Source organism: Leuresthes tenuis, unplaced genomic scaffold (assembly GCF_036924035.1).
Source record: "Leuresthes tenuis unplaced genomic scaffold, fLeuTen1.0.hap1 SCAF_8, whole genome shotgun sequence".
Taxonomy (NCBI): domain Eukaryota; kingdom Metazoa; phylum Chordata; class Actinopteri; order Atheriniformes; family Atherinopsidae; genus Leuresthes; species Leuresthes tenuis.
The window spans coordinates 34,588,660-34,615,941 of NW_027325362.1; the positions used below are offsets into that span (position 1 = coordinate 34,588,660).

General features: G+C 44.2%; 1 protein-coding gene and 1 long non-coding RNA gene across 3 annotated transcripts in view; both read right to left on the reverse strand.

Annotated features, from left to right (window-relative positions):
• rasgrp3 (RAS guanyl releasing protein 3 (calcium and DAG-regulated)) overlaps positions 1–27,282 on the reverse strand; it is an 85,100-nt gene that overhangs the window by 23,114 nt on the left and 34,704 nt on the right. For both annotated transcript variants that reach the window (XM_072391575.1, XM_072391574.1), the window contains 8 exons: positions 22,178–22,456; positions 20,422–20,502; positions 20,158–20,271; positions 19,929–20,044; positions 18,495–18,642; positions 18,241–18,277; positions 16,635–16,784; positions 14,197–14,573 (listed from right to left, as the gene is read on the reverse strand). In XM_072391575.1, the coding sequence (XP_072247676.1) occupies positions 14,197–14,573; positions 16,635–16,784; positions 18,241–18,277; positions 18,495–18,642; positions 19,929–20,044; positions 20,158–20,271; positions 20,422–20,502; positions 22,178–22,456 (1,302 nt within the window). The remainder of the gene's footprint in view (positions 1–14,196; positions 14,574–16,634; positions 16,785–18,240; positions 18,278–18,494; positions 18,643–19,928; positions 20,045–20,157; positions 20,272–20,421; positions 20,503–22,177; positions 22,457–27,282) is intronic.
• LOC140313478 (uncharacterized) lies at positions 12,167–14,176 on the reverse strand. The gene is made up of 3 exons (XR_011917045.1): positions 13,687–14,176; positions 13,054–13,521; positions 12,167–12,954 (listed from the first exon to the last, which is right to left on the reverse strand). It is a non-coding gene; the product is annotated as an uncharacterized lncRNA (long non-coding RNA).

A 27,282-nucleotide genomic window follows, 5' to 3' on the forward strand; every position in this document is an offset into this window, starting at 1 on the left:
GCATTCCCTTCACCAGTTTCATTCTTACCAGCTGAACTCCCTTTACGTGTTTCATTATCACCAGCTGCATTCCCTTCACCTGTTTCATTCTCACCAGAAGCACTCCCTTCACCTGTTTCATTCTCACCAGCTGCACTCCCTTCACCTGTTTCATTCTCACAAGCTGCACTCCCTTCACCTGTTTCATTCTCACAAGCTGCACTCCCTTCACCTGTTTCATTCTCACCAGCTGCACTCCCTTCACCTGTTTCATTCTCACCAGCTGATCTCCCTTAACCTGTTTCATTCTCACCAGCTGCACTCCCATCAAATGTTTCATTCTCACCAGCTGCATTCCCTTCACCTGTTTCATTCTCACCAGCTGCACTCCCTTCACCTCTTTCATTCTCACAAGCTGCACTCCCTTCACCAGTTTCATTCTCACCAGCTGCATTCCCTTCACCTGTTTCATTCTCACCAGATGCATTCCCTTCACCTGTTTCATTATCACCAGCTGCACTCCCTTAACCTGTTTCATTCTCACCAGCTGCACTCCCTTAACCTGTTTCATTCTCACCAGCTGCATTCCCTTCAAATGTTTCATTCTCACCAGCTGCACTCCCTTCAACTGTTTCATTCTTACCAGCTGAACTCCCTTTACGTGTTTCATTATCACCAGCTGCATTCCCTTCACCTGTTTCATTCTCACTAGAAGCACTCCCTTCACCTGTTTCATTCTCACCAGCTGCATTCCCTTCAAATGTTTCATTCTCACCAGCTGCATTCCCTTAACCTGTTTCATTCTCACCAGCTGCACTCCCTTCACCTGTTTCATTCTCACAAGCTGCACTCCCTTCACCAGTTTCATTATCACCAGCTGCATTCCCTTCACCTGTTTCATTCTCACCAGATGCATTCCCTTAATCTGTTTCATTCTCACCAGCTGCACTCCCTTCAAATGTTTCATTCTCACCTGCTGCACTCCCTTCACCTGTTTAATTCTCACCAGCTGCACTCCCTTCACCTGTTTCATTCTCACCAGCTGAACTCCCTTCAAATGTTTCACTCTCACCTGCAGCACTCCCTTCACCTTTTTCATTATCACCAGCTGCATTCCCTTCACCTGTTTCATTCTCACCAGCTGCATTCCCTTCACCTGTTTCATTCTCACCAGAAGCACTCCCTTCACCTGTTTCATTCTCACCAGCTGCACTCCCTTAACCTGTTTCATTCTCACCAGCTGCACTCCCATCAAATGTTTCATTCTCACCAGCTGCACTCCCTTCAACTGTTTCATTCTTACCAGCTGAACTCCCTTTACGTGTTTCATTCTCACCAGCTGCATTCCCTTCACCTGTTTCATTCTCACCAGAAGCACTCCCTTCACCTGTTTCATTCTCACCAGCTGCACTCCCATCAAATGTTTCATTCTCACCAGCTGCATTCCCTTCAAATGTTTCATTCTCACCAGCTGCACTCCCTTCAACTGTTTCATTCTCACCAGCTGCATTCCCTTCACCTGTTTCATTCTCACCAGCTGCACTCCCTTCACCTGTTTCATTCTCACAAGCTGCACTCCCTTCACCTGTTTCATTCTCCCCAGCTGCACTCCCATCAAATGTTTCATTCTCACCAGCTGCACTCCCTTCAACTGTTTCATTCTCACCAAATGCATTCCCTTAACCTGTTTCATTCTCACCAGCTGCACTCCCTTCACCTGTTTCATTCTCACAAGCTGCACTCCCTTCACCTGTTTCATTCTCACCAGCTGCATTCCCTTCACCTGTTTCATTCCCACCAGCTGCACTCCCTTCACCTATTTTTCATTCTCACCAGCTGCATTCCCTTCACCTGTTTCATTCTCACCAGCTGCATTACCTTCACCTGTTTCATTCTCACCTGCTGCACTCCCTTCAAATGTTTCATTCTCACCTGCTGCATTCCCTTCACCAGTTTCATTCTTACCAGCTGAACTCCCTTTACGTGTTTCATTCTCACCAGCTGCATTCCCTTCACCTGTTTCATTCTCACCAGAAGCACTCCCTTCACCTGTTTCATTCTCACCAGCTGCACTCCCTTAACCTGTTTCATTCTCACCAGCTGCACTCCCTTCAACTGTTTCATTCTCACCAGCTGCATTCCCTTCAAATGTTTCATTCTCACCAGCTGCATTCCCTTCAAATGTTTCATTCTCACCTGCTGCATTCCCTTCACCAGTTTCATTCTTACCAGCTGAACTCCCTTTACGTGTTTCATTCTCACCAGCTGCATTCCCTTCACCTGTTTCATTCTCACCAGAAGCACTCCCTTCACCTGTTTCATTCTCACCAGCTGCACTCCCTTAACCTGTTTCATTCTCACCAGCTGCACTCCCTTCAACTGTTTCATTCTCACCAGCTGCATTCCCTTCAAATGTTTCATTCTCACCAGCTGCATTCCCTTCAAATGTTTCATTCTCACCAGCTGCACTCCCTTAACCTGTTTCATTCTCACCAGCTGCACTCCCTTCACCTGTTTCATTCTCACCAGCAGCATTCCCTTCACGTGTGTTTCATTCTCACCAGCTGCATTCCCTTCACCTGTTTCATTCTCACCAATTGCATTCCCTTCACCTGTTTCATTCTCACCAGCTGCACTCCCTTCACCTGTTTCATTCTCACCAGCTGCACTCCCTTCAAATGTTCCATTCTCACCTGCTGCATTCCCTTCACCTGTTTAATTCTTACCAGCTGCACTCCCTTCACCTGTTTCATTCTCACCAGCAGCACTCCCTTCACCTGTTTCATTCTCACCAGTAGCATTCCTTTCACCTGTGTTTTATTCTCACCAGCAGCATTCCCTTCACCTGTTTAATTCTTACCAGCTGCATTCCCTTCACCTGTTTCATTCTCACCAGCTGCACTCCCTTCAACTGTTTCATTCTCACCAGCTGCACTCCTTTCAAATGTTTCATTCTCACCATCTGCACTCCCTTCACCTGTTTCATTCTCACCAGCTGCATTCCCTTCGCCTGTTTCATTCTCACCAGCTGCACTCCCTTCAAATGTTTCATTCTCACCAGCTGCACTCCCTTCACCTGTTTCATTCTCACCAGCTGCACTCCCTTCACCTGTTTCATTCTCACAAGCTGCACTCCCTTCACCTGTTTCATTCTCCCCAGCTGCACTCCCATTAAATGTTTCATTCTCACCAGCTGCACTCCCTTCACCTGTTTCATTCTCACCAGCTGCATTCCCTTCACCTGTTTCATTCCCACCAGCTGCATTCCCTTCAAATGTTTCATTCTCACCAGCTGCATTCCCTTCAAATGTTTCATTCTCACCAGCTGCACTCCCTTAACCTGTTTCATTCTCACCAGCTGCACTCCCTTCACCTGTTTCATTCTCACCAGCAGCATTCCCTTCACGTGTGTTTCATTCTCACCAGCTGCACTCCCATCAAATGTTTCATTCTCACCAGCTGCACTCCCTTCAACTGTTTCATTCTCACCAGCTGCATTCCCTTCACCTGTTTCATTCTCACCAGCTGCACTCCCTTCACCTGTTTCATTCTCACCAGCTGCACTCCCTTCACCAGTTTCATTCTCACCAGCTGCACTCCCTTCACCTGTTTGATTCTCACCAGCTGCATTCCCGTCAGCTGTTTCATTCTCACAAGCTGCACTCCCTTCACCTGCTTCATTCTCACCAGCTGCACTCCCTTCACCTGTTTCATTCTCACCAGCTGCATTCCCTTCAGCTGTTTCATTCTCACAAGCTGCACTCCCTTCACCAGTTTCATTATCACCAATTGCATTCCCTTCACCTGTTTCATTCTCACCAGCTGCATTCCTTTCACCTGTGTTTCATTCTCACCAGCAGCATTTCCTTCACCTGTTTCATTCTCACCAGCAGCATTCCTTTCACCTGTGTTTCATTCTCACCAGCAGCATTCCCTTCACCTGTTTAATTCTTACCAGCTGCACTCCCTTCACCTGTTTCATTCTCACCAGCTGCATTCCCTTCACCTGTTTCATTCTCACCTGCTGCACTCCCTTCACCTGTTTCATTATCACGAGCTGCACTCCTTTCACCTGTTTCATTCTCACAAGCTGCACTCCCTTCACCTGTTTCATTCTCACCAGCTGCACTCCCTTCACCTGTTTCATTCTCACAAGCTGCACTCCCTTCACCTGTTTCATTTTCACCAGCTGCACTCCCTTCACCTGTTTCATTCTCACAAGCTGCACTCCCTTCACCTGTTTCATTCTCACCAGCAGCACTCCCTGCACCTGTTTCATTCTCACCAGCTGCATTCCCTTCACCTGTTTCATTCTCACCAGCAGCACTCCCTGCACCTTTTTCATTCTCACCAGCTGCATTCCCTTCATCTGTTTCATTCTCACCAGCTGCACTCCCTTCAAATGTATCATTCTCACCTGCTGCACTCCCTTAACCTGTTTCATTATCACCAGCTGCACTCCTTTCAAATGTTTCATTCTCACCAGCTGCATTCCCTTCATCTGTTTCATTCTCACCTGCTGCACTCCCTTAACCTGTTTCATTCTCACCAGCTGAACTCCCTTCAAATGTGTCATTCTCACCTGCTGCACTCCCTTCACCTATTTTTCATTATCACCAGCTGCACTCCCTTCAAATGTTTCATTCTCACCAGCTGCACTCCCTTCACCTGTTTCATTATCACAAGCTGCACTCCCTTCACCAGTTTCATTATCACCAATTGTATTCCCTTCACCTGTTTCATTCTCACCAGCAGCACTCCCTGCAACTGTTTCATTCTCACCAGCTGCACTCCCTTCAAATGTTTCATTTTCACCTGCTGCACTCCCTTAACCTGTTTCATTCTCACCAGCTGCACTCCCTTCAAATGTTTCATTCTCACCAGCTGCACTCCCTTAACCTGTTTCATTCTCACCAGCTGCACTCCCTTCACCTGTTTCATTCTCACCAGCTGCATTCCCTTCACCTGTTTAATTCTTACCAGCTGCACTCCCTTCACCTGTTTCATTCTCACCAGCAGCACTCCCTTCACCTGTTTCATTCTCACCAGTAGCATTCCTTTCACCTGTGTTTTATTCTCACCAGCAGCATTCCCTTCACCTGTTTAATTCTTACCAGCTGCATTCCCTTCACCTGTTTCATTCTCACCAGCTGCACTCCCTTCAACTGTTTCATTCTCACCAGCTGCACTCCTTTCAAATGTTTCATTCTCACCATCTGCACTCCCTTCACCTGTTTCATTCTCACCAGCTGCATTCCCTTCGCCTGTTTCATTCTCACCAGCTGCACTCCCTTCAAATGTTTCATTCTCACCAGCTGCACTCCCTTCACCTGTTTCATTCTCACCAGCTGCACTCCCTTCACCTGTTTCATTCTCACAAGCTGCACTCCCTTCACCTGTTTCATTCTCCCCAGCTGCACTCCCATTAAATGTTTCATTCTCACCAGCTGCACTCCCTTCACCTGTTTCATTCTCACCAGCTGCATTCCCTTCACCTGTTTCATTCCCACCAGCTGCATTCCCTTCAAATGTTTCATTCTCACCAGCTGCATTCCCTTCAAATGTTTCATTCTCACCAGCTGCACTCCCTTAACCTGTTTCATTCTCACCAGCTGCACTCCCTTCACCTGTTTCATTCTCACCAGCAGCATTCCCTTCACGTGTGTTTCATTCTCACCAGCTGCACTCCCATCAAATGTTTCATTCTCACCAGCTGCACTCCCTTCAACTGTTTCATTTTCACCAGCTGCACTCCCTTCACCTGTTTCATTCTCACCAGCTGCACTCCCTTCACCTGTTTCATTCTCACCAGCTGCACTCCCTTCACCAGTTTCATTCTCACCAGCTGCACTCCCTTCACCTGTTTCATTCTCACCAGCTGCATTCCCGTCAGCTGTTTCATTATCACCAGCTGCACTCCCTTCAAATGTTTCATTCTCACCAGCTGCACTCCCTTCACCTGTTTCATTATCACAAGCTGCACTCCCTTCACCAGTTTCATTATCACCAATTGTATTCCCTTCACCTGTTTCATTCTCACCAGCAGCACTCCCTGCAACTGTTTCATTCTCACCAGCTGCACTCCCTTCAAATGTTTCATTTTCACCTGCTGCACTCCCTTAACCTGTTTCATTCTCACCAGCTGCACTCCCTTCAAATGTTTCATTCTCACCAGCTGCACTCCCTTAACCTGTTTCATTCTCACCAGCTGCACTCCCTTCACCTGTTTCATTCTCACCAGCTGCATTCCCTTCACCTGTTTAATTCTTACCAGCTGCACTCCCTTCACCTGTTTCATTCTCACCAGCAGCACTCCCTTCACCTGTTTCATTCTCACCAGTAGCATTCCTTTCACCTGTGTTTTATTCTCACCAGCAGCATTCCCTTCACCTGTTTAATTCTTACCAGCTGCATTCCCTTCACCTGTTTCATTCTCACCAGCTGCACTCCCTTCAACTGTTTCATTCTCACCAGCTGCACTCCTTTCAAATGTTTCATTCTCACCATCTGCACTCCCTTCACCTGTTTCATTCTCACCAGCTGCATTCCCTTCGCCTGTTTCATTCTCACCAGCTGCACTCCCTTCAAATGTTTCATTCTCACCAGCTGCACTCCCTTCACCTGTTTCATTCTCACCAGCTGCACTCCCTTCACCTGTTTCATTCTCACAAGCTGCACTCCCTTCACCTGTTTCATTCTCCCCAGCTGCACTCCCATTAAATGTTTCATTCTCACCAGCTGCACTCCCTTCACCTGTTTCATTCTCACCAGCTGCATTCCCTTCACCTGTTTCATTCCCACCAGCTGCATTCCCTTCAAATGTTTCATTCTCACCAGCTGCATTCCCTTCAAATGTTTCATTCTCACCAGCTGCACTCCCTTAACCTGTTTCATTCTCACCAGCTGCACTCCCTTCACCTGTTTCATTCTCACCAGCAGCATTCCCTTCACGTGTGTTTCATTCTCACCAGCTGCACTCCCATCAAATGTTTCATTCTCACCAGCTGCACTACCTTCAACTGTTTCATTTTCACCAGCTGCACTCCCTTCACCTGTTTCATTCTCACCAGCTGCACTCCCTTCACCTGTTTCATTCTCACCAGCTGCACTCCCTTCACCAGTTTCATTCTCACCAGCTGCACTCCCTTCACCTGTTTCATTCTCACCAGCTGCATTCCCGTCAGCTGTTTCATTCTCACAAGCTGCACTCCCTTCACCTGCTTCATTCTCACCAGCTGCACTCCCTTCACCTGTTTCATTCTCACCAGCTGCATTCCCTTCAGCTGTTTCATTCTCACAAGCTGCACTCCCTTCACCAGTTTCATTATCACCAATTGCATTCCCTTCACCTGTTTCATTCTCACCAGCTGCATTCCTTTCACCTGTGTTTCATTCTCACCAGCAGCATTCCCTTCACCTGTTTCATTCTCACCAGCAGCATTCCTTTAACCTGTGTTTCATTCTCACCAGCAGCATTCCCTTCACCTGTTTAATTCTTACCAGCTGCACTCCCTTCACCTGTTTCATTCTCACCAGCTGCATTCCCTTCACCTGTTTCATTCTCACCTGCTGCACTCCCTTCACCTGTTTCATTATCACGAGCTGCACTCCTTTCACCTGTTTCATTCTCACAAGCTGCACTCCCTTCACCTGTTTCATTCTCACCAGCTGCACTCCCTTCACCTGTTTCATTCTCACAAGCTGCACTCCCTTCACCTGTTTCATTTTCACCAGCTGCACTCCCTTCACCTGTTTCATTCTCACAAGCTGCACTCCCTTCACCTGTTTCATTCTCACCAGTAGCACTCCCTGCACCTGTTTCATTCTCACCAGCTGCATTCCCTTCACCTGTTTCATTCTCACCAGCAGCACTCCCTGCACCTTTTTCATTCTCACCAGCTGCATTCCCTTCATCTGTTTCATTCTCACCAGCTGCACTCCCTTCAAATGTATCATTCTCACCTGCTGCACTCCCTTAACCTGTTTCATTATCACCAGCTGCACTCCTTTCAAATGTTTCATTCTCACCAGCTGCATTCCCTTCATCTGTTTCATTCTCACCTGCTGCACTCCCTTAACCTGTTTCATTCTCACCAGCTGAACTCCCTTCAAATGTGTCATTCTCACCTGCTGCACTCCCTTCACCTATTTTTCATTATCACCAGCTGCACTCCCTTCAAATGTTTCATTCTCACCAGCTGCACTCCCTTCACCTGTTTCATTATCACCAATTGTATTCCCTTCACCTGTTTCATTCTCACCAGCAGCACTCCCTGCAACTGTTTCATTCTCACCAGCTGCACTCCCTTCAAATGTTTCATTTTCACCTGCTGCACTCCCTTAACCTGTTTCATTCTCACCAGCTGCACTCCCTTCAAATGTTTCATTCTCACCAGCTGCACTCCCTTAACCTGTTTCATTCTCACCAGCTGCACTCCCTTCACCTGTTTCATTCTCAAAAGCTGCATTCTCTTCACCAGTTTCATTATCACCAGCTGCACTCCCTTCACCTGTTTCATTCTCACCAGCTGCACTCCCTTCATCTGTGTTTCATTCTCACCAGCTGCACTCCCTTCAAATGTTTCATTCTCACCAGCTGCACTCCCTTCAAATGTTTCATTCTCACCAGCTGCACTCCCTTCACCTGTTTCATTCTCACAAGCTGCATTCTCTTCACCAGTTTCATTATCACCAGCTGCACTCCCTTCACCTGTTTCATTCTCACCAGCTGCACTCCCTTCATCTGTGTTTCATTCTCACCAGCTGCACTCCCTTCACCTGTTTCATTATCACCAGCTGCACTCCCTTCACCTGTTTCATTATCACCAGCTGCACTCCCTTCACCTGTTTCATTCTCACCAGCTGCACTCCCTTCAAATGTTTCATTCTCACCTGCTGCATTCCCTTCACCTGTTTCATTCTCACCAGCTGCACTCCCTTCACCTGTTTCATTCTCACCAGCTGCATTCCCTTCACCTGTTTCATTCTCACAAGCTGCACTCCCTTCACCTGTTTCATTATCACCAGCTGCATTCCCTTTACTTTTGTTTCATTCTCACCATTTGCACTCCATTCACCTGTTTCATTCTCACAAGCTGCACTCCCTTCACCTGTATCATTCTCACCAGCTGCACTCCTTAACCTGTTTCATTCTCACCAGCTGCATTCCCTTCAACTGTGTTTCATTCTCACCAGCTGCATTCCCTTCACCTGTGTTTCATTCTCACCAGCTGCACTCCCTTCACCTGTTTCATTTTCACCAGCTGCACTCCCTTCACCTGTTTCATTCTCACCAGCTGCACTCCCTTCACCTGTTTCATTTTCACCAGCTGCATTCCCTTCACCTGTTTCATTCTCACCAGCTCTATTCCCTTCACCTGTTTCATTTTCACCAGCTGCATTCCCTTCACCTGTTTAAATCTCACCAGCTGCACTCCCTTCACCTGTTTAATTCTCAATAGCTGCACTCCCTTGACCTGTTTCATTCTCACCAGCTTAACTCCCTAAACCTGTTTCATTCTCACCAGCTGCATTCCCTTCACCTGTTTCATTCTCACCAGCTGCATTCCCTTCACCTGTTTAATTCTCACTAGCTGCACTCCCTTCACCTGTTTCATTCTCACCAGCTTAACTCCCTAAACCTGTTTCATTCTCACCAGCTGCATTCCCTTCACCTGTTTCATTCTCACCAGCTGCACTCCCTTCACGTGTGTTTCATTCTCACCAGCTGCACTCCCTTCACGTGTGTTTCATTTTCACCAGCTGCACTCCCTTCAACTGTGTTTCATTCTCACCAGCTGCATTCCCTTCACCTGTTTCATTCTCACCAGCTGCATTCCCTTCACCTGTTTCATTCTCACCAGAAGCACTCCCTTCACCTGTTTCATTCTCACCAGCTGCATTCCCTTCACCTGTTTCATTCTCACCAGCTGCATTCCCTTCACCTGTTTCATTCTCACCAGCTGTACTCCCTTCACCTTTTTCATTATGACCAGCTGCAGTCCCTTCACCTGTTTCATTCTCACCAGCTGCACTCCCTTCACCTGTTTCATTCTCACCAGCTGCACTCCCTTCACCAGTTTCATTATCACCAACTGCATTCCCTTCACCTGTTTTATTCTCACCAGCTGCATTCCCTTCACCTGTTTCATTCTCACCAGCTGCACTCCCTTCACCTGTTTCATTCTCACCAGCTCTATTCCCTTCACCTGTTTCATTTTCACCAGCTGCATTCCCTTCACCTGTTTCATTGTCACCAGCTGCACTCCCTTCACCTGTTTCATTCTCACCAGCAGCACTCCCTTCACCTGTTTCATTCTCACCAGCTGCAATCCCTTCACCTGTTTCATTCTCACCAGCTGCAATCCCTTCACCTGTTTCATTCTCACCAGCTGCATTCCATTCACCTGTTTCATTCTCACCAGCTGCATTCCCTTCACCTGTTTCATTTTCACCAGCTGCATTCCCTTCACCTGTGTTTCATTCTCACCGGCAGCATTCCCTTCACCTGTGTTTCATTCTCACCAGCTGCACTCCCTTCACCTGTTTCATTCTCACCAGCTGCATTCCCTGCACCTGTTTCATTATCACCAGCTGCATTCCCTTCACCTGTTTCATTTTCACCAGCTGCTCTCCCTTCACCTGTTTCATTTTCACCAGCTGCATTCCCTTCACCTGTGTTTCATTCTCACCGGCAGCATTCCCTTCACCTGTGTTTCATTCTCACCAGCTGCACTCCCTTCACCTGTTTCATTCTCACCAGCTGCATTCCCTGCACCTGTTTCATTATCACCAGCTGCATTCCCTTCACCTGTTTCATTCTCACCAGCTGCACTCCCTTCACCTGTTTCATTCTCACCAGCTGCACTCCCTTCACCTGTTTCATTCTCAACAGCTGCATTCCCTTCACCTGTGTTTCATTCTCACCAGCTGCACTCCCTTCACCTGATTCATTATCACCAGCTGCATTCCCTTGACCTGTTTCATTCTCACCAGCTGCACTCCCTTCACCTGTTTCATTTTCACCAGCTGCATTCCCTTCAACTGTGTTCGATTCTCACCAGCTGCACTCCCTTCACCTGTTTCATTCTCACCAGCTGCATTCCCTTCACCTGTTTCATTCTCACCAGCTGCATTCCCTTCAACTGTGTTCGATTCTCACCAGCTAGACTCCCTTCACCTGTTTCATTCTCACCAGCTAGACTCCCTTCACCTGTTCCATTCTCACCAGCTGCACTCCCTTCACCTGTTTCATTCTCACCAGCTGCATTCCCTTCACCTGTTTCATTCTCACCAGCTAGACTCCCTTCACCTGTTTCATTCTCAACAGCTGCACTCCCTTCACCTGTTTCATTCTCACAAGCTGCACTCCCTTCACCTGTTTCATTCTCACCAGCTGCACTCCCTTCACCTGTTTAATTCTCACCAGCTGCACTCCCTTCGCCTGTTTCATTCTCACCAGCTGCACTCCCTTCGCCTGTTTCATTCTCACCAGCTGCATTCCCTTCACCTGTTTCATTCTCACCGGCAGCATTCCCTTCACCTGTGTTTCATTCTCACCAGCTGCACTCCCTTCACCTGTTTCATTCTCACCAGCTAAACTCCCTTCACCTGATTCATTATCACCAGCTGCATTCCCTGCACCTGTTTCATTCTCACCAGCTGCATTCCCTTCACCTGTGTTTCATTCTCACCAGCTGCACTCCCTTCACCTGTTTCATTCTCACCAGCTAAACTCCCTTCACCTGATTCATTATCACCAGCTGCATTCCCTGCACCTGTTTCATTCTCACCAGCTGCATTCCCTTCACCTGTGTTTCATTCTCACCGGCAGCATTCCCTTCACCTGTGTTTCATTCTCACCAGCTGCACTCCCTTCAAATTTTTTATTCTCACAAGCTGCACTCCCTTCACCTGTTTCATTTTCACCAGCAGCACTCCCTTCACCTGTTTCATTCTCACCAGCTGCACTCCCTTCAAATGTTTCATTCTCACCTGCTGCACTCCCTTCACCTGTTTCATTCTCACCAGCTGCACTCCCTTCACCTGTTTCATTCTCACCAGCTGCACTCCCTTCAAATGTTTCATTCTCACCTGCTGCACTCCCTTTACCTGTTTCATTATCACCAGCTGCATTCCCTTCACCTGTTTCATTCTCACCAGCTGCACTCCCTTCACCTGTTTCATTCTCACAAGCTGCACTCCCTTCACCAGTTTCATTATCACCAGCTGCATTCCCTTCACCTGTTTCATTCTCACCAGCTGCATTCCCTTCACCTGTTTCATTCTCACCAGCTGCACTCCCTTCAAATGTTTCATTCTCACCTGCTGCACTCCCTTCACCTGTTTCATTCTCACCAGCTGCACTCCCTTCACCTGTTTCATTCTCACCAGCTGCACTCCCTTCAAATGGTTCATTCTCACCTGCTGCATTCCCTTCACCTGTTTCATTCTCACAAGCTGCATTCCCTTCACCTGTTTCATTCTCACCAGCTGCATTCCCTTCACCTGTTTCATTCTCACCAGCTGCATTCCCTTCACCTGTGTTTCATTCTCACCAGCTGCACTCCCTTCACCTGTTTCATTCTCACCAGCTGCATTCCCTTCACCTGTGTTTCATTCTCACCAGCTGCACTTCCTTCACCTGTTTCATTCTCACCAGCAGCATTCCCTTCACCTGTTTCATTCTCACCAGCTGCTCTCCCTTCACCTGTTTCATTCTCACCAGCTGCACTCCCTTCACCTGTTTCATTCTCACCAGCTGCACTCCCTTCACCTGTTTCATTCTCACCAGCTGCATTCCCTTCAGCTGTTTCTATCTCACCAGCTGCACTCCCTTCACCTGTTTCATTCTCACCAGCTGCATTCCCTTCACCTGTTTCATTTTCACCAGCTGCACTCCTTTCACCTGTTTCATTATCACCAGCTGCATTCCCTTCACCTGTGTTTCATTCTCACCGGCAGCATTCCCTTCACCTGTTTCATTCTCACCAGCTGCATTCCCTTCAGCTGTTTCATTCTCACCAGCTGCACTCCCTTCACCTGTTTCATTATCACCAGCTGCATTCCCTTCACCTGTGTTTCATTCTCACCAGCTGCACTCCCTTCACCTGTTTCATTCTCACCAGCTGCACTCCCTTCACCTGTTTCATTATCACCAGCTGCATTCCCTTCAGCTGTTTCTATCTCACCAGCTGCACTCCCTTCACCTGTTTCATTCTCACCAGCTGCATTCCCTTCACCTGTTTCATTTTCACCAGCTGCACTCCCTTCAGCTGTTTCATTCTCACCAGCTGCACTCCCTTCACCTGTTTCATTATCACCAGCTGCATTCCCTTCACCTGTGTTTCATTCTCACCGGCAGCATTCCCTTCACCTGTTTCATTCTCACCAGCTGCATTCCCTTCACCTGTTTCATTTTCACCAGCTGCACTCCCTTCAGCTGTTTCATTCTCACCAGCTGCACTCCCTTCACTTGTTTCATTCTCACCAGCTGCATTCCCTTCACCTGTGTTTCATTCTCACCGGCAGCATTCCCTTCACCTGTTTCATTCTCACCAGCTGCATTCCCTTCAGCTGTTTCATTCTCACCAGCTGCACTCCCTTCACCTGTTTCATTCTCACCAGCTGCATTCCCTTCAGCTGTTTCATTCTCACCAGCTGCACTCCCTTCACCTGTTTCATTATCACCAGCTGCACTCCCTTCACCTGTGTTTCATTCTCACCAGCTGCACTCCCTTCACCTGTTTCATTCTCACCAACTGCACTCCCTTCACCTGTTTCATTCTCACCAACTGCACTCCCTTCACCTGTTTCATTCTCACCAGCTGCACTCACTCACCAATCACCCTAAGTTTCCCAGTTTGTTCATGTCTATTGTCAGATCCTCACCGTCATTCACGTTGAATCAGGTTTTGTCCTTGATCATCAACGTTCATGTCAGGTTTTTTTGTCATGTTTCAGTCAAGCATTTTCAATAGCCCGATTTTGTTTGTTCCTAAAGTTTTCTTTATTCCAGTTTAGGTTTTTTTGGTATTCCGTCTCAGCTGCTTATTTTGTTTCTTTGGAATAAACAAAGTTTTCATTTCTATATCTGCATCTGGGTCCTCTCTCCTCACCTTCGCACCACACGACATGACACCCTCAAGCTGAGGGTGGGAAAGTTTTTCTTGAGCTAAAATATGAGCTTTAAATTGAGATTAGTGACGAATCCATTACCTTCCTTAAATGTGTTCCCCTGTTCTGTGTGGGCCCTCCAGAGATGTCTGGGTTGTTCTGACACTCCACACTGCACAATGAATGAATCACATGGTGCTGTCCATCATTCCGTCTTTCCCAGCAGGCAAAACCTTTGTTTTTAGACGTCTTTCTGTGAATCCTGTATTTCATTTTGGGGAAAGTGTGGGAGCCACCTTGTGTGTCTCCCCAGCCAAGATCGGGCCACAGGGGCTCTGTTTGTGTGGCCTGGCTGGTTGTGGCTCTCTGCAGGCGCACTGAGATTCTCTGAGCTGAGCTGGTCATCAGAGTGATGGACTTGGTGATCAGAGCTGGACCTTCTGATGTGACAGCGGGGAACTCGAACACATTGTCCTCATCTGAGCGAGGGAACACAAGAAATTATTTGTCAGATAGCTCTTGGTTTACATTTTAGTGTACATGAGTGAAATCATCAAACAAAAGCAAATTTAAAACTTAAAATGAAAGTAATTTATTCCCTTGAAGCCAGAGAAGGTTCTTCAGAAGAAAGCAAAGCTTTTTCAGGTAAGGCAGTCATTCTCTCAAGTTGAATTTGAAAAATGAAGTAGCAGTTCTCAGGAAATCTGGAAACCAAGAAAACCTTCTCAAATATTGCTAGAATGCAAATTCGAGCACAATTAAACGGTGCACTATTGTTTAACTCTGCTCCACAAATGACTAATTCTATTTTCCAATGAAGTACAAAAGATGAAGGAAGCACAAACAGAACTTTTTGTCATTTTTTGCCTGTGTAAACACAGGAGTGGATGGATGATGTTTTGAACAGGAGTGGTAGCCAGTGACATGGGAAGTATTTCATTCTTAGACAGTATCAGTGTCGCAGTATAGAGGAGAGAGTTGATTAACTGTTAGCTGTAATTGAGTCACCTACGTCTACTGCCATCACCCTGTGGTTTTTAGCTGAGGTAGTGAGGATAAGTTGAAATTACTTTGATGTTAGTAATGTTACATTAATGTCTTAAAGTGTTAAAGCTAAGTTATTGGGGTGTTGGACTTAAAAATACTTTCTCTCCCCTAGCTATTTATATGTCATCTTCAAAGAAGCAAGAGGGAGCCAGGTGTTAACATCAGATAAGACTGTTTAGAACAAAAATAAGAAAAGAAAAGTCAAATGGATGATGCGTGTCAGGATGAAGCCATCAATAAATTACTGGCCCACTTCATAGCTGTGTGTAAAAAACAAAACAGCTGCTGCAAAATGTGCTTCACAGAAGTGGTATTGCTAGCAATGTGTGGATGACCCAGTCAAGTTGATCATTTATTTTGTAGTTCACTTTATGCCTTTAAAAGTGTGATTCTACTTTATGGTTTATATGTATGTTGTTGTAGAGTTATGATTATGTATAACTATGTATATCTCATAGTTCCTCTACCTTAAGATTATTGAAAATTTGTGGATATGCTTCAGAAGAGGACTGAAATGAACTGAAAATATAAAACCTAGAAGCCTTTTGTTGAATGACTGAGTGGAAGTCCCTGAAACATGAGATAAAAAGTTCATTGGCTACAGAGAGCTGTGACGCAACTGGAACATGAGATGTTTCTGATCAAGGAGGGCTCCTAAACCTTTACCATCAGGCCCTTTTCATTTGAACTGTAAAACATGGGAGAAGAGTTACCTGCCCTGAAATATTACAGCGGTGTCAGTTTCATGTCTTTTGAAATCCAATTTCTGCAGCCATTTACAACTGCAGACGTTTTTTTAACTTAATTTATCTGTCCATTTCAGAACCATCAACACTGAACCATGTAAGATCTTTTTATGATCTTACTTTCACACATGCAGCAGTGCTCACCTTACATCTGTTACATGGTGATGTGTTCAAATTTGTGCACTTCCTCTTTATTAAAAAGTTAAGTAAGTCATAATGCAGACAATGTTTTGCATTTTGATTTAAGTAGCTAGAATATAAAAACTATCATAAAAGCTGTGTGTTCGTCTTTAACCACCAGTGAAGAGTAACTAATGTCTACTGTCTACAGAAGTCCCTCATTCATATCTACTGGTTAGGTGTTTGACTTGCAGTGTTTTCTGCAGTGCATTTTGTACTTTGTGATGTATCTCTTTGTCTGTGCATTCTAAAAATGAGTTCTCTGGAACTCATTTAATTGTCGGGCAGCTTTAATTTTTGCAGTTAAAATTTTTCAGGGAGTTCCATTTAGTCTGGAAGGCAAAATTTTAAAACAATGTTATGTTAGATATTTTGTATGGAGAAGCTATGCAAAAATAAAGGGTTTGAATTCCAATTTACAGTCTGAACTTTGATCAGTGCTTGAAAAGCCTTTTCACATGGAAATGATCTTAATTCAATTCAATTTCATTTATAGTACATGTATATTTATCTATCTATCTTAGTAAATGACTCGTGCAATATGTGTTTTTTGTAACAGAAAATTACCCGTAGAGGTTTGCAGTGCAGGGCTGCTGGGCAGTGAGCTGTGGGTCAGTCTCGCTGGAGAAACGCTGCTCAGAGAGCCAGAGTGAATCAGCTTCCTACAGGCCAGAACCAGCAGCTCCCGGCATTGTTTATGACAGTTTACACCACAGTCTGCAAAGTAAATAAAGACTCATTAGCTTAAAGTGCTGTCAAAGAAAAACAGTTCAAGCATCACAAGAGGAAGCTGATGTTGTTTTTGACTGAGCTATATCTTGTTTAAGACCGTGCAGTGTCATGAAAGTTGGCAGCAGTTACTTCTTGGAGGAGGCAACGGCAATTCCTGCTTAAATTTCAGAAAAATACAACAAATAAAAAAAGAGGTCTATATGAGAAAGAAATTCTATTCAAGGAAAATGATCATTAGAAATATAATTTAGTTCGATCCTATGTGTTTTTGCTCAAGTTATTGGCAGGTTGAATAGCTTATAATTACTCAGCGGGTCTAAAGGTCCAAGGGAAGGCTGAAATGTGAATCTCAAATGAGAATTATGTTCTGTTGTCAGGAAAAATTCTGTAACTGATATTATATTAAAAAGACATCCTCTTAGTTTTGGATCATTAAGGATGCAAATTCTTCAAGCATCTCCATAGTGTCCTTATTAATGGTGCCACCTGCCAAAACTAGTTTAATGCAGAATACTACAAGTGCAGAATCATACTGCTTCATGGATATCCTAACATGAGTGGAATGCAGGAAATGTAATTTGTAGGTCTAACACTGAGTTGTAACAAAGTAGTTTGATGACTTGGTCAAACTCCTGAAACTGATGCCACCTATTCCTGTTGCAAGTGTATTTGTTGGACACTTGGATACATTATTTTATTTAAAGTTAGTGCAAATTGGGAACGGCTGTATCTCAGGAGGAAGAGCAGTCACCTACCAATTGCAAGGTTGGTGGTTTGACTCCCGACTTCCCTGGGCCAACTGTTGAAGTGTCCTTGGGCAAGACACTGAACCCCACGTTACCTGTGAGTGAATGTCTTGAAGAAAGCACTGTGTACTGTCTATACAACTATGTAAACTAAGACGTGCTGTATGGATGAATGTGGCATGTAGTGTAATAGCTCTTTGAGTGGTCAGCTAGACGAGAAATGCACTACATAATAATTGTTTTTATCATACCTGTGAAAAAAAATTACATGTGGACATAAAAAAGACAGGAGACAGGACTTCTACAAGCAACCGGTGAGTCAGAATGTTTCTTTCATTCCTCCATTACATAACACTGGCTTTCTGCAGCTTGATTTTCTTCCACATGTTCAGATTTACATACTGGGCTCAACTGCTGGCGCGTGTGTTAGTATTTAATTTATTATTTGGATTCTTATGTCGACAACTTTTGGCATTTTATTGACACATCATTTTGTGAGATGTGCATACAGGAACTTGCACATGCACACACATTTTCCTCAGTTACAATAGCCATTAGCTGCAACTGATATTTGGACTGAAAGAGGTTTTCAGAGTATTTTTGTTTTAACTAAAATGTAGCATTCAAGTTAAATGTTACATGTTTCATAGATGATTCATGAAAGGCATTCAGAGAAGAAATCAGTGAAACTCTACCTTTGCACTTGTAGCCCTGTTTGATGATCCCCCAAAGCTGCACATATGTGAGAAGAGCAAGGGGTACAGAGAAGACAAGAAGTAAGAACTTATGGTAATCAAGAGGGGAAGCATACATCTGCATGACAAAAACAATTAACTGCATTTCCCATGAAGTGCTGTGTGTTGAATTAGGCTGTTTAATCACTATGTTACAGTGTGTGATATAAATGCTAGGAGTAACTAATGAGGTAAGAGATTTCAGAGATACCCACAAATCCAGCACAATGTTCACAGAATGTGGGCTTCAGGTAAGTCATTTCTTGGAAGTTGTGGATGAATCCTGGTCCCATCTTACACTGGAGCAATGGGTTAGCCCGAAGGAAATATGCTATCATCTCATCCTTGCCAATTAATCCATCTCTGAGATGAAGATAGAGAAAGAAGTGAAAAGCTCCAGTCCTACATCATACAACAAAATATTACAACAAAAACTTTCCCTCCAACTGCTTCTGTAACACACAGGTTTTCAACTTCTAGTCACATGTCAGCACACATCCTGTATTCTGTTACACAAAGCCAAAGCAGCACTTTTGGAAAAGCAGCAAAAAAGATGGGACTTATAACAATAATGATGATAATAAAAAAATCAATTTTTTGACACTCAAGGACACTGTGCATCACCATTAATCAAGTATAATAAAATCATAAAACAATAAAAGAAAAGAAAGAAGGGAGTTAAAAAGAAAATGGAGGACAGAGTAGTAACATGCTCAATGGTTACAGTGAGTAGACGATCTTGAACAGATGGGTTTTGAGTCTCGATTTGAAGACAGGAAGAGAGTCAATATTTTGGATGGGTGGTGGCAAGGAATTCCAGAGCTGGGGAGCAGAGCAGCTGAAAGTTCCCCATGGTGCTGAGATGGAAAGATTTGATCCTCAGAACACCTTTTTATGCACTATATTTAATTTTCACTTGCAATCCTTCCAACTGCAATTGTATATAAGTTCAAGTTGATTTTTACATGAATTATTATCAAAGCTTTGAAAAATAAAATTCTGACACATAAACTGTATAAAATGTCAATGGGCCAGAAAATTCAAGCCAATAAGGAAGCCCATTACAGTGCAATACCACTTAGCACTTAGGGTCACTAGGTGCTAGTGCCAAAAATATTTCTGGTTCCAACAGACTTCAAATCAATATGATTTTCATAACATTGGTTTTTATGAGCCATCTGGTCAGTTTTCTGGAGGTTTTTTTGACAACATTTCCATCATTCAATTGCTATTTAGGCCGATTGCGTGGGTATGGCTTGCTTGACCAATGTGCCTGGGAGCATATGGGATGTAATTAAAAAGGAATACAGTCCAGGGGGCTCATTCACTGGTGAGAAGGAGTCAAAACGCATATGATTTTAAACTTTTAAATTTAGAGATTCCAGGTACATATGTATGCAATGATCCAACCATAACAGCCCAAAATTTTGTTTTAAAAAAAGAAAATGTTATGTTAAGTAATATGGTTCAGAAATTCAGAGCCCTACCCTTTCCCTGGGACTGTACCATTCATGGTACTGTACAGCAGACTAAGCACTACTAATCCAGCAATCCATCTTTTAATTATGTGATAACAATGGGTTGGGCTCTTTGAAAAATAATTGCTAATTCCACAGTTACTGTAGTTCATCTTAGTGTCCCATACTCACTGATCTTTGTCCAAAACACAGAAGGAGTCAAGGAATGGGAAGTTAGCTGCAATGCTCTCGAAATCTTCTTGGGAAATATAACCATCTTGGTCATGGTCATAATTCCTGAAGACAGACTATCCAAAGACAGACATGAAACTAAATACTATAATATGTTACGTGATGACATATGTGCAACTTTCTGTATTCTGAAAATAAACAGTGATTTGAAAAAGGGTTGTCTACTTACATCCACCACCTTCTGGATGTGTTTATTGACCACAGAGGGGTCTGGTTTGGTGGTGACAGCAGAGGCCCAGTCCAAGGGGGCTAAAGGCTTGTTTGGAGTCGTTGGAGAGGTAAACTGTGAGGACAGGTGCACATACACAAGACTTAATTTATAAACAATGAATGTGTTTCACTATGAGATCACACTTATTGCTTTCCAAATGAATTATTATACTTCCATACATCTTCATTTAGATCAGCGATCATCAGTTTTACTGAAACTTACCAGTGATTTTGGGTTACGTGGTTCCCGTAGCAATGACAGCTCGTAAATCTCATCTTCTGAGTAATATAGGTCTAAAGAAAGCTGAAAAACACAAATGTTTGAGTACAATCAGCTCAAATATCAATCACGAATTGTGAGTTTTTGTATATTTTAAATCCTTTCAGTTAGGCTTCCGACGTTATCACAGCACTGAAACAGCTCTGGTCAAAGTGTTAAACGACATCAGGTTGAATACTGATTCTGGTTATGTTTCAGTCCTGTTTCCGTTGGATCTCAGCGCTGCATTTGATACTGTAGATCACAGAATCCTGTTGCACAGGCTGGAAAACTGGGTTGGACTTTCTGGAGCGGTCCTTAACTGGTTCAGGTCCTATTTAGAAGGCCGGAGTTATTTTGTTACAATTGGCAGCTATGAATCTGAGTGAGTGGCCATGACTTGTGAAGTCCCCCAGGGGTCAATTCTGGGTCCTCTTCTGTTTAACTTGTATATGCTCCCTTTGGGTCAGATATTACAGAACTTTAACATAAATTATCACAGTTATGCAGACGATACACAACTTTATGTGTCTCTGTAACCAGACGACTGCAGCCCAGCAGACATACTATGTCAGTGTCTGGAGGAAATAAACACCTGGACGAGAGAGATTTTTCTACAATTAAACAAAGACAAAACTGAGATCATTCTGTTTGGTAGCAAAGAGAAGAGTGTCAGCATTGGTAAATACCTTGAGACTCAGGCCCTTACAATCACTGACCAAGTTCGTAACCTTGGAGTGTTGATAGACTCAGATCTGACTTTCAGCAGCCACATCAAAGTGTTCACCAAGGCAGCTTTTTACTAACTCAGAAACATCAACAGAATTAAAGGTTTTCTCTCCCAAAAAGACCAGGAGAAACTCATCCATGCATTCATCTCCAGTAGACTGTAATGGTCTGTTAACTGGACTTCCCAAAAAGAGCTTTAAACATCTGCAGCTCATCCAGAACGCTGCTGCTAGAGTTTTAACCAGGACTAAGAGATCTGAACACATCACACCAGTTCTAAATCTTTACACTGGTTTCCAGTCAGTCACAGAATATATTTTAAAAGCCTACTGATGGTTTACAAATCCCAGAGTCTGTGATATGTTCAGAGAATTTAAACCCAGCAGAGCTCTTAGATCCAAGGACTCAGGTCAGCTGGTCCAGTCCAGAGTCCAGACTAAACATGGAGAAGCAGCATTTAGCTGTTATGCTGCAAACAAATGGAACAAACTGCCAGTGGGGATTAAACTGTCACCAAATGTAGACATTTTTAAATCCAGGTTAATAACATTTCTTTTCTCATGTGTCTATGCATGAAATCTGAACGGTATCTTTTAACTTATCAAGACTGTTGCTTGTTTTTATTCATTTTATTTATTTAATTTCTTTCTCTGTATATTCTTTAATGTATTTTAATGCCTCTTCCATGCTTCTTTATGTAAAGCACTTTGAATTGTTTTGTACATGAAATGTGCTATGCAAAAAAACTTGACTATACTACAGAATCAAGTTGCAGTGGTGGCCACCTCCTAACAGAGATGCCGATATGAATACAAATTAAATGGTGATATCACGAGCTGTTTTGAGAGTGCCCTCAGATTATGTGAACTGTTCCTCTATAATAAGCTGTCATAAATTACTAATGATGAAGCTCATGAGAAACCAAAGAAATTCTGTTCTGCCAGTAAATGCATCGTTTCCCTGAAAGTTGCTACTTCTGGTAATCCCTCACCGTTAGCAGGTAGACAAGGTCCATGTTGGGCTCCACTTGGGCAACTGCACTTTGAAGTGACACAAGTTCATTGAAGGTCATGTAAAGCTGATGCATCTTCACAAGGTTCATCTTATTACTGTCACCAACCCAGTCAGGAAAGACAACATGCACTGCAATCAAGTCCTTCAGGTGGACACCCAGTATGGGGATTTTAAATCCTTGGCACTCGTTCAAAGCCTTTCGGTAGCAGGAGTAGTTGTTGTTGGAAGAGACCAGATCAGTCATCTCGCTCCATATCTGGGTCAAGAAAAGGCAGAGATTTGTAATAATGTAGTGATTAAGTCACAAAGTAAGTTTTTTGTAATTTGATGTGACATTATAACTTTACAGTGGTTAGCCAAGACACAAAGACACAAAGAGTTTTAGGGAGTTGAGTCAGTCCACAGGAAAACAAAAAGTTCTCACCTGACTTCAAACCACATCAGATATGAAATAGCTGGCACGATAAGGAGAACAACTATGTATCTGCGGTGCCCACAGTGCTCTGTCTGTCCACAATCAAGTATAATTAGGTCCAAGAACGCTGTTGTAATTTCCACTGAATATTATATTATTTAGTTTTAAACTTATTCCTCTATCTATTTTCGACTGTCTATTCAATTCAGTTCAGTTTTATTTATATAGTGTGATGGTAAAATTTATGTCTCAGGACTGACAGACTCTCCAATCCACATTAACCATTTGTATCACCCAGACACGCTAATTGTTTTAAACTATTTACCTCTTAATTAACACTCAGGCAAGATAATTGTTTTATCATCAAGACTGCATCCTACCCCCCCTGGAGGTGTGGTTACACACCTCAAGAACAAAGCCCACCTCCCCAGGTATAAATCCTTTGTGTTCCTTTTGTCTGTATCTTTTCATACCATTGCCGCTGAATGGTGTGGACTGATCTTTTTCCTTGCAACGAAGAATAAAAACTTAGCCGACCGGCAGAAAAAGTAAGTTTCTCTATTTCATTGCTCATCAGAAGTATTAGGAAGGAAGCGATTGAAAACTTCCATAATAGTTTGGCGTTGTTGGCAGGACCCCGTGAGCAGCCGTTCAGGACGAGGCACGGAAATTGTGTAAGCCTACAGCCGAAAGGCAAACATCTGATAGATCTATTATTTTTTCACCTTCACTGACATCTTTTGTGCACACACAAAGAACAGTCAACAGAAAGTATGTTAACCAAAAATTGTGAAAATGTTGTCATCATTCTAAAATCAGACTTTAAACCTTGCAAGGCTCAATACTCACTTAAACAAAAAGCCATTGATAATATACCACCATTCTTTGAGTCTCTTAAGGCAGCAGGAGTAATTGTTCCACGTAACGATTCTCCAATACACACGCCTTTGTTTAAAATCAGAGGCAAAGATCAACCAACAGACTGGCGCTATATTCAGGATCTGCAAGCAGGTGATGCAACCAACTAATGCAACATTCTTTTCAGTGGTCAACCTTTCAGACACCTCCAGTGTTCCAGGTCACCCAGGAAGCTAATTCTGGTTTGCTTTCAAATTCAATAGGAGGGACTACACATTCACACGTCTGTGCCAAGGATACTGTGAAAGTCCCACCATTTGCATTAAAGCTCTCAGACAGTCTTGAACCCTTTGTTCTCTCCCCAGACACTGCTTTGTTACAGTATGTGGATGACCTCATGATCTGCAGTCCGACTAAAGAGCAGGGTGAAGCCAACACAGTCACACTCTTGAAACATCTGACACAAACTGGTCACAAAGCCAGCTTGACACAACTCCAATTTGTCCAGGAAAGGGTTGTCTTCTTAGGTCATGTCATCACTTCTGAAGGTTTTTTTCACCAAAAAGAGTGGATGCAATTCAGAACCTTCCAAAACCCATCACAAAGAAGCAGATGATGTCATTTCTTGGTATGTGCTCTTACTGTCGACAATTCATTTCTAACTATGCCATTCTTGAAGCTCCACTCGCCTCCCTCATTCATGGCAAGGGCCTGCAAGCAAAACATGAGATCAAATGGACTCCTGAAGCAGAACAATCTTTCACAGAACTAAAACTTGCTTTACAAAGCACTCAAACTTTGGGCCTGCCTGACCCTACCAGACCGTTCACTCAAACAGTAGATGAAAAAGATGGATGTATGACTTCTGTTTTGTTGCAGGATCATGGAAATAAGCTGCGGCCTGTAGCTTATTTTTCTTCAAAACTGGACCCCGTGGCTGCAGGTCTCCCAAGATGTATCAGATCTGTGGCGGCAGCTGAAAAGGCAGTTATGGCCTCCAGAGACATTGTGGGCTATTCTGATGTAACTCTCCTGGTCCCACATTATGTGTCCATGATTTTACTTGAACAAAAAACTTCCCATCTCTCCACAGCACGCTGGCTACAATACAACACAGTACTTTTAGAAATGTCTAACATTACTGTCAAACGCTGTAATGTGTTGAACCCTGCCACTCTGCTCCCCACACCAGACGATGGAGAACAGCATAACTGTGTTGCCATCCTCCAACAGGCTTGCTCACCAAGGCCTGATCTACAAGAAACACCATTAACAAACCCTGATTTGGTTCTCTTTGTAGATGAATCAGCTTTACGAGACCCACAAACTGGTCACAACAGAGTTGGGTTTGCTGTTGTCACTAACCATGAAACTCTTCTCCCCAGCTCACTCCCCCCTCACCATTCTGCACAGGCGGCAGAACTGATAGCAATGGCAGAGGCATGCAGACTAGCTAACAACAAAGCAGTAACCATCTAATCTGATTCCAGACACATGTTTGGGTTGTCCAGGATTTTGACACTCTGTGGAAACACAGACAATTCCTAAAATCTAACGGCAAACCCATTCTCCATCATGACAAAGTCACAGCTCTTCTTGATGCCATTTTACTCCAAAAAGTCAATCTCTGTTTGTAAATGCTTTGCTCACACTAACAACCCAGGTCCTGTCTCTCAAGGAAATGCAAGAGCGGATGCTGCTGAAAAAGAAGCTACACTCCAACCCACTATAATTTATCCCTGTCACTATTTCCACCTCTCTCACAACGGTGCAATCTTTTGCCACGCCACAGGAAGATGTGTGGCGAGGAACCGATAATAAGCCTTGTCTACCTAAACATTTTTTCCCTCATTTCGCGAAATTGACACATGGATTGGACCATGTGTCAAAAGGGGGGACAATGGATGCCATAACCCAGCACTGGTTCACCAAAGGATTTTCAGTTCATGCAGCAGAAGATCAGTCACCCGCGTATGGTTTGTGCAACGCATAACAGGTAAAACCAAAGCAGTCACACACATCGCTCACCCATCACCAGACAGACCATTCGAACACTTAATGATGGATTTCAGAGAACTGTCACCAGCAGAAGGAAAGAAACGCTGCTTAGTAATAGTTGATGTGGTCAAAATAGATGGAAGTATTTCCAGCAAAACACCAGAGTAGCCAAGTGGTAGCAAAGGCTCTGCTAACAGAGATTATTCCCCATCTGGGAACTACAACTACACCAAAACTGAGCAACGATAATGGCTCTCACTTTGTCAATTCTGCAATAACCCAAATTAGTAAATTTCTTACCATTAACCTCAGACAACATTGTATATAACATCCTGCCAGTAGAGACGTTGTCAAACAAGAAAATTGCACTCTGAAATCAAAATTTCAATTTTGGCAGACCTCCATCTCTGGGAGTAAAACCTGTAACCAGGCCACTCCCCTCCACTGGCCTATGTGAAGACAATATGCTACAATATTGCAAAAACTTATTCTCTCTCTCTCTGCAGACTTCCAACCTGGGTGGTGAGAAACGACTTCAGAAAGGAGCACTGGAATTCCAAACAGTGACCAGATCCATTCTGACAACGCATACCATTGCGAAGATAGCCGAGAGGGCAACGTGGGTTCACGCCATCCACTGCAGGAAGATCCCTGAGCCAACGGAGGAGCCCAGCTGCCAACGTGATCGACGCGAGGACGGACGGTGACGGACGACACGAGGACGCACAGACGCCAAAGAGGACGACCCGTGGAATTGGCCCTGTGGATTCAACAAACACCAACTAGACGTGTTCCACCAAACTCCACCATGCATCACCTGATTCTGATGCTGTCATGTTTGGCACAGCTGATGGAGGCTTACACCTACAAACCTGCCAGGACTGTCACTTTGACAGAAGGTCAAAGTGCAACATTCACCTGCCTCGTTTACCCTGAAATTTGGCGATCAGGACGGGTTCAGGCATATTATGCCAAGTATGACAAATACCTATGCAGAGACCCCTGCGGCCCACACAATTGGCACTTGATCGTTGCCACCACTGACAAAACCATTGCTCCAAACAGAAATCCCCGCTTCACAATAACAAAACTTCCAAATTCCAACGGAGCCCAGATCACCATCTCTGATGTCAAACCCACTGATGCAGGCACGTATTGGTGTGGAATTGAATATCCAAGCTCGGATATGTACAGACAACTCACAGTCCTAGTCAGTGGACCACCAGACCCAACTGAAGCAACACCTAACATGCTGTCAGGTGTTAAGACTGTCTCTGTAACATCTGCAATGGAAGACAACCACTCCAGCTTCAACGTTGCAGATCCCAAAGACAACATGGTTCAGCAAGCCCTCAGACGATGTAATGACAACAGTGCGTGCGCTCTAGCTCTTTTACACAAAAAGGAGCTGAATATTCCTGGTGACTGTTGGGTGTGCCATGCCTTAACAGCTAGGTGGCAAGCGAAACCTCTAACAGCAAGTGTTGTATTACAAGGCCATATGAAAGAATCTTGGGGCAGAGAAGATCACGGTAAATGCACCGTTCCCCTGGGAATGATGATGTTGTTAATTGCTGGTCAACAAATCAGAAATAATGCCCCGGTGTCTCCACATCCCAATATTACCTGTGCGGACTCCCATTCAACCCCGACTAACTTGGCATTTGAGGTCCCTCTACAGCATGCAGAGACTTGTGTTTGTTCAACATCATCATCAGGGCCTCATCTAGGCCAATCAAGTTGTCAAACTAGAATATTTGTGAATACTACAACTCCAACTACTTGTTCTCACAGATGGACTAATAACACCA